Genomic DNA, 7,839 nt, shown 5'->3' with positions numbered 1-7,839 from the left:
GGACCAAACGAAAAATAAAGGTGTCAAGAGGAGTAAGTCTGTCCCTACGACCCATTGAAATTTTTTTTTTTTTTTTTGTGTGTGTTATTTGATCAGGTACGAGCCTTATTTATGGAAGTCTGAATGCGTTCGTTTTCTCTTCTATTGTTTCGATGCGTGTTTGCCCGGTCTGCTTCCGTGGTCCGGGGTTTTTTTTTATTTTTTTTATCCCTCCCTCCCTCACTTTGTAATTTTATATATTTTTCTTCCTTTTGTGATTTTTTTTCCTTTTAGGGCTTTTTCTTCTCCGATAAGTTATTATTGCTGACCCATCGTCGTCATTCTTAACCTCCAACTCGCAGACATCGGTGACTCTCCAGCAATCCGCCGGATTTTTTTTTTTTGAGGGGCCAAAGGCCTTTTCTATCCGCTCAGGAAACAAAAGTTCCTTCGACTCTCTTCCCACTCAACTCTGTCGCTCTCGCTTCCTTCTAGCTTCCTTTCCCTCCGATAGCGATTCGGTTCGGTCTACAGTCAACCTCGGCTCGCTATTGTTTCTCGACCCTGCCACGACTGCTTTCACCGAACGAATTCCCGTTCTGTCACAGTTCTTGACGAAAGTCCACGTTTCCCTTTCTTCTAGGCAGAAACGCCTCTTTTCCTTTTAGTCAACACACTTCCGTCGACCGACTGTTCTGGTACCTTACCTGGGTTACTTGTACTCGCTCAGCACCCGCCGTACGTTGCTTTCCTGTCGGTAAAATAAATAAATAAACGGATCAACGAACCAGCGTTGTCTTACGGTTTCGCTTTTCCACGAGTTTCCGGACGAACCTCTTGGGAGAATAATATCCCTCGTAGGTCCTGGGCGACTTAAGAAGGCACCTGTTCTCTGGTTTGCTTCTGCTCTTTGTGAGAGTTTCTGCAACTGTTAGGAGTTTGATTGCCCCGTCATCCTTTTTCCTTTTTGAAAGCGGGTTTTGTCGTCCCTGGGCTATTGCAACTTTGTTGACGGCTCAATTTCCGAAAACCCCACGAAGTACGGCAACTTCCATTCCCCTCTCTCATATTCCATAGGAATTTGTGTTAGGTCATAATAGCCTTTCGCATCATTCCCCTTGAATTCTTGTGATAGAGGTACAACTTTCTCTCTTATAAACGTTCTCCGTGCCATGACTACGTCTGGAAGCAGGCCATTAAACTCCACGGAGAATACATTCTCTTACGCCGCTGCGGCTTCTGGGAAGAACTCTACTGGCCCGACAACCAGATCGCAATCTGCTACTTCAAAAAATCCTGTTGTTTCTTCAAACGGTTCCGCAGGCACACAACATCCTGTATCGGCTTCGTCATCAACAGCGCACAGCATGAACGGCGGTACCGCTCCAACGATAAGGACTTCTACCCCCCACTCGGTTGCGATGCCGGATTCCTATCTAAAGCGGGGTTCAGATATGAGGGCCGCCCCCCCGGCTGCTTCAGTTCCATCACCTGGCCTTGGAACTTCGTCATCGGTTGTGTCCAAGGAGGACGATTCTCTGTCAGCTATATTGTCCGTGCCGGAAGACAAGGCAAATTCTTGGGAGAAACAGTCCCAGACGTCTAGTCATGCGGATAACAAGTCAAGTTCTGGAAGTAGAACGCCAGATGTTCATAGGGGCGGTGATCTTATCCCCGCCTCTATCCCTCCAGTAAATCCCTGGAAGGTAAGATCCGAGAGTATCGCCAGAAAACCCCCTTTTCCGGCCCCTGCCATCCCAGCACTCCCGAAGTCTATGGCGGGTCCTAACGCTGCCTCCGCAAAGGCTAGTAGTGAGGGGTTGGCTGAGCGAGGGGTAGTTGCGGGAAAGGAAGTTCCAGCCAATGACCCGTCTGAAGTTCACGATAGGGGGAAGGGTGAAGAGCTATCGAGCACAACTGGGGACTGGAAGGATGCTCAGGCAAAGGATCGTAGGAAGGGTGGAGAGGCTGCTAAGGTTAATGGTTTTGTTGGAATGGATGGTATGAATCTATCGTCGTACATACGATCTCTGTGGACCACTGATCCGCTAACTTGCACCGATCTTGTAGGCGGAGTTCCGAGAAAGTCGGGGAAGAAGGGTCAACAAGAGAAGGAGCTAACTGCCCCTGTCCTTCCTCCTCCGGTAACGGACACAGAATCTTGGCCGACACCAGAGACGGCCCAGGATGGGGCGGAGAAATACAAGAAGGAGAGGGCTGATAAAGACAGGCCTAATGCGCCTGTAGCTCGAGGGAACAAAGTTTGGGTTGCGGCGGCTGAGATAGTTCCGGAGTACGTACAACCATACAAAGCACCTCGTGGAGGCAGGAGCAATCGTTCAATTCGCGAAGGTGGCGGTAGGGGGGCTGGGGCTTCTTATCAGGCTGGGGAGAGGAATACTTATGGGTCTGAAAATGAGCGTGGCCGTCAAGGCGCCGGTGTGAGTGCAGCTCGTGGGGGCTATCAGGGCGGGAAAGGTGGCAAACGGGCTACAAGTGCTGGTGGAACCCCCCAGCGTCGTGATTCCAAGGTTGCGTTGCCGACTGCTACTAGCGAAAGAAAAAGAGAGTTTGTGAAAGATGGCGTCGAACCTGATTCTGGGCCTGGCCAATCGGTAAAGCCGTCAGGGGCGCAGGGCGACGGGCTGCCTAGTGGCTCAGGGGCCAAGGCAGCAGATCAGGTAGGAAGCAGTGCACAAGGAGAGTCGCGCCAGCCCAATGAGGGCCAGGACCGCAATTACCAAAATGGCCAAAACTTGCATCATAACTCGGGAGAACGCGTTCCTTATCGATCCTTCAATAATCGATCCGATTACTCAACTGCTGAAGGGGGCTCTTCGCATCCTCCGCGCGAGAGAGGAATGGAGCCCCGCGGGCGCGGCGGCCACAGGGGGCGGAACGGAAGCTTCTATGGTTCACAATATTCAAATAATCACCACAACGGTGGTCATCATGCCGGTTCCGGCTCTTATAACTCTACACCCCAAAATTTCCACCCGGGCCATACCAATGGCCAGTATTCGTCTCAGAATCCACAGGCATCGGGCAGATCATACAGGGGTTCCTCGAGAGCGCACTCACTGCCAAATACGGCAGTCTACAACAGGTTTCCAAATCCCCATATGCAGTCACCGCCATTCGTGCCTTTCCAGGTGCCCTATGGATTTGAAATGGTGCCACCGGGCGAGGCTCCAATGGTGGGTATTGCATTCCCACCGTTGCCAGAAATTACCAATCAGATGTAAGTTTTGCACCTAAGCCCACGCCCTGAAGTTTAATACTGACATTGGTGAAAGCAATTACTACTTTTCGGTTGATAACCTTTGCAAGGATATGTATCTACGAAAGCATATGGATAACGAGGGTTTTGTTGCATTGTCGTTCATTGCAAACTTTAACCGAGTCAGAGGCTTGACGCAAGATCCCAATATGCTCAGGGATGCATGTATGCAGTCTCAGGATTTGTTCCTTATACCTGGCCCTGATGATTGGTATCTCCGCAAAGCAGAAGGGTGGGAAAAGTGGACTTTGGCTGAGGAGGAGCGTGAACCATCTGCTCGTGGATCGCGTGCACTGGCATGTGGCGACCCAAGGTTACTCGGTTTGCAGAACGGTGTACCAGGTGAAATGTCAGGCTCTGCCCCGCCCTTCAACCCTGATCCTAGGAGGAACAGGTCTTTGGGTACTATAGCCGTTGGCGCACCTCCGTTTATTCCATCTGGGGGTGTCTATCCTCAATCTGCGGGCGGCATGGGAAACTATGGGACTCTACTGTCGGCTGAAGTTCCGGAGTTCTCGCCATCTTTCGCAAATATGAACGGATTATCCAATGTCTTCGTGCCACAACATGTGGATCAGGAGTTTCCCGATTCCGATGTTGACCAATTGATTATTGTTGTCAAGCGCCCTGCCGGGGACAGTAAACCGTCTTCACCCGTAGCTTCCCCTTCCAAGCCTCGCTCGAATGGCATTGTGTCACCAACGCTTACTAATGGTGACATGTCTGGGTACGCATTTCCCCGCCCTCTAATTATCAGTGCGCAGTGCTTACCCGGTAAAAGACATGACTCTAGCATGGTATCTCCTTCCAGCGCAGTTTTCCCTGGAAATTCGGGTGATAGATCTATGAATGCCCAAGGCGATGTTGGTTGGTTGCTGTCACAAGACGTTCAAGGGAGCACTGAAACTCCGAACACGCCTCCCAAAAAGCTTGTCCATAGATCTTATGGTAAATTTCTCTCTCAGACCGTGAGCCAGAGGAAAGAGAGCACCAAACCTACTAAGAATAGCGATATGGCCACTCTGTACCGTTTCTGGTCCCACTTCCTACCCCAAAAGTTCAACGGGAGGATGTACAGCGACTTCAGGAAATATGCCTTAGAGGACGCCAACCATTCTTTGAGGTCGGGCTTGGAGAGTCTTTTTAATTTCTACGAATCTTCCCTCAATTATCGGGAGAGTATTAGCGAGAACTTGGTCCAAGACTTCGTTCGACTGGCAAAGGTCGATGGGAAGAATGGGTTTGAGTATGGACCTCAGAAACTTAAGGCTGTGTTGGGAAACGATGGCCTCAAGTTGCATCACAGGCAAAGTATCGAGGAGCTTCTAGATGCAGAGGTGAACGGCTTTCTTGAGGGTGGAGTTGAGAAGAAGGACGGACAGCTTGCAGAGCTATATACTATAGTATAATTCCTTTGAAAGGTCTTTTTATGGTATTTTTGCGACTAACTTCGATGCATCAGACATTTGCAGTTTAGCTGCATCCTAGGGGGATCGTTCCAACCGCGACGTGAAGTTATTTTGTGTGACAGACGACGTTACTTGATGGCTGATATAAATAAATGAGGTTGATTGGATGGCGAAAAACAAAATGTTAGCTGGTATTTGTTCCAATAAAAAGCACAAATTCGGCGTCTTGTTTTTTTTTCCTTCTTTTTTCTCAGCTATCAACCATGTCCATCCTTTTCCTTATTTTCCATCTCTCTTGCGATACTTAGTTATCCATTATCACTTTCAAGTTCAGCGAACCTAGATTCCTCTACTCTTTTTACTCAGCTTTTTTCGGAAAAGAAATTGGCCTGGCTCTGTTTTTCATCAATCTTAATTTTCATTTGGCGTCTCTATCGGTTTTTTCTCATCCCAACCTCAACGAAAATAATTCCTTTGGTTTTGTTTCACTGGTGTTTTGTTATATTTTCATCCCTTTTTGCGTCATTTGGCTTTTTTTGCTCAGGTCTCTTCGGGTTTCTATTGACTCTACTCTGCACTCTACTCTTGCCTAATTGTACGCCAAGGCGGGATGTATTTTATGTCGGCTCACAATAGGGTGGATTGGAACCGGGGTATGGAGGGCATTGGCCACGAATAGGCGATGGGTGTTGGGGGGCAAGCATCCCGGATATGTTGAATAAACGTGGGGACACAATTTCGGAATGCGGGATATGACAGGGGTTTCTCTCTTTTATCTCCCTCGCCAACTCTCCCACCCATCCCTTTCTGCTGTATACATTAACCAGACATTTGGTCTCTTTTATTTTTCTCCCTTTCCCTCTTATCCTCCCTTTCTTTCGTTCCGTTTTAAACAGACATTTCGATTCTCATAGTTCGGATACTAGTGACATCGAAACTAACCTATCCCCTTGAAACGGGATATTCTTTGTAACGGATTTACCTTCGTTTTTCCCTACTTCAGTATCATCAATTCATGGGTTTTTCTTTCTCCTTTTTCTCTCCTCTGATTCCTTATCTCCCTCATTATCCGTTTTCATACTTTTTATTTTCTCTTACCGCTTGGTGTTTATTATTTCTTTCTCCTTTGCATGGGACTAAAATTGGTGTGCATGGCATATGGTTAAGTTTGTTGTGTCGCTGGGTTAGGTTGGGTTGGACTGGCTTAAGCTGAAGCCGTGGGCTGAGCTTATGACAAACAGGGGAGCTGTCCGGGCTGGGTCGGGGTCGGAGTTGGGAGGGTACAAAAATGGAAAAACAGACATGAATTTTTATTCTATTGCGTGCAACTTTCCGATCCATCCATCCATCTGCCCGTCTACCTGTTTGTTCTGCCCACTCATTCTATTGGTCTATTTGTTCGCTTTTGCTTATTTACTTACTCCCTGTGTCTTCTGGTGTGTGGGTGCGTCATTGGTGGTCACTCGTGGAAAGTATAGTCCTGACGGGTTTACCTTGGCAGGGGTTCGGTTGCTAGTGATGCGATGCTGTTCATTATTTATGTATGGGGGGGGATGATAAAGCACGCCGGTATCGTATCATTCGTAGTTGCCTACCTGTATTGCTGGTCTGGTCTGACCTGACGTGATCCACCAGTTTTCTTGGTCTTGGATTCTGACATGTTGGGCCCAAGTGCACGGTAGAGATATGATACAATATTATTATGTTTTTTCTTGTTTTTTCTTGTTTTTTTCGCTATTAGTTTTTCTCTTTAGGGCTGAAGGTGTTTATTAGCTTGACTTTATTTTAACTCGTATCGCCATTACTCCTGTTCACTGATCTCAACCACTTTCACGATTTCTCCTTCTCCATCTTCCCCTCTGAAGTATTCTGAAGATAGTAAGCGTCACGCGGCGTCACTCGAGGATTTATATTATTTTTGTTATTGCTACCAATGGAGGGGGGGGGATTTTACGCTTTGTGCTTGTATTGTAGGCTGAATGGGGATGGTGGGTGGGTGCATATATGAGCGGTTTACCGGACCGAGTCGAATAAACTCGTGAGACCTCTCCCGCGCGTCCGTTCGAGTTTGGGTTTGCAATTACTGTACTTGTATCATACTAGCATTGTATGATAAAAGATGAGGTAGGGGGGCAAAAAAATCTACACATAATCGTTGTTACCGAATGACCGATGGGCAACGGTAATTGGGTTCTTCGAACGTCCGTGGTACAGATCCTTAAGCAAGTGCATTTTAGGCGTGAGCATTCGGGGGTTCCTGCGGGGATGGAATGCTGTTCAAAACATGTCAAAGATGCCTGGGTCAAGCTCAGGAAGGTTTTCTCCGGCAAATGTATGCACGTGTGTTATATGCCCCGCTGGGGTGGATAAGTACTCGTAGCGAATGTGGAACAGCCCATGGGAGTGTGCCAGTGCAGGTGATCAACTACCTGACCGTTCATAAAGTATTCGGATGCTTTGGCACCAAGGTATACCAACTTGCGTCCAAACATGGAATCCTGGCGCCAAGGCATCCGAACACTTTATGAATGGTCAGGTAGCACCTACTTACCTGGAGCTGGAACTTGTGCATCGATACTCATGTCAGCCTGTATATACTGACATTTCCAGGTGCTATATGGTACTTTGATTCGAGATGTGGATGTACTTCTCAAAAGATAAAGTAGCTCCCTTTGGTAAAGGACAACAAAAAAAACCTGCCCCACCCCCCCCGAGCCAAATCGGAAGGAAAGAGAGAAAAGATCTAGACAGCACTAGGAGAAGTGGCGGTAATGTCCAAGCACAAGGGTGGCTTATTCAAGCCCATGTACTCGTAGCAGATTGGATAAATAGACCTTGGGCTTATGATGGGGAGCAGTAGGCTATATTACTCTGTGATGTATGGTATATCGGGAAATACATCCAGGGGCATGTAACATGTTCAGGTGTTGTGCCGCATATTCAGAGCTCTTCACTATTTGCTATTGGATTCTTATCCGCTAGCTATTGGTTAATTATCGTATAAAAACCATGCGAATTATGATACTACCTCTTTTCCTAATCACCGTGACTATTCCACAGGATGAGATATGGTAGAAAAAAGGCAACCTGAAGCAAAACCCTTTCAAGAAAGACTACAAGACAAGGGGACGAGGTAATTACAAAATGACGTCGTCATATTATTAAAACTCT

At 47.5% G+C, this 7,839-nt stretch overlaps 1 protein-coding gene; it reads left to right on the top strand.

The window, feature by feature from the left end:
* The first annotated feature begins 365 nt into the window (after positions 1–365).
* Positions 366–6,165, top strand: GSTUM_00003290001 (uncharacterized protein). XM_002836912.2 has 6 exons: positions 366–1,980; positions 2,050–2,660; positions 2,694–3,220; positions 3,276–3,986; positions 4,041–4,662; positions 4,722–6,165. The coding sequence occupies exons 1-6, from the start codon at positions 1,152–1,154 to the stop codon at positions 4,734–4,736; spliced, it is 3,315 nt and encodes a 1,104-aa protein (XP_002836958.1). The 5' UTR covers positions 366–1,151; the 3' UTR covers positions 4,737–6,165.
* The last annotated feature ends 1,674 nt before the right edge of the window (positions 6,166–7,839 follow it).

This window comes from Tuber melanosporum (assembly GCF_000151645.1).
Source record: "Tuber melanosporum whole genome shotgun sequence assembly, scaffold_166, strain Mel28".
NCBI lineage: Eukaryota > Fungi > Ascomycota > Pezizomycetes > Pezizales > Tuberaceae > Tuber > Tuber melanosporum.
The sequence above is the reverse complement of the archived record's forward strand: the minus strand, read 5'-3'. Positions and strand labels throughout refer to the sequence as shown.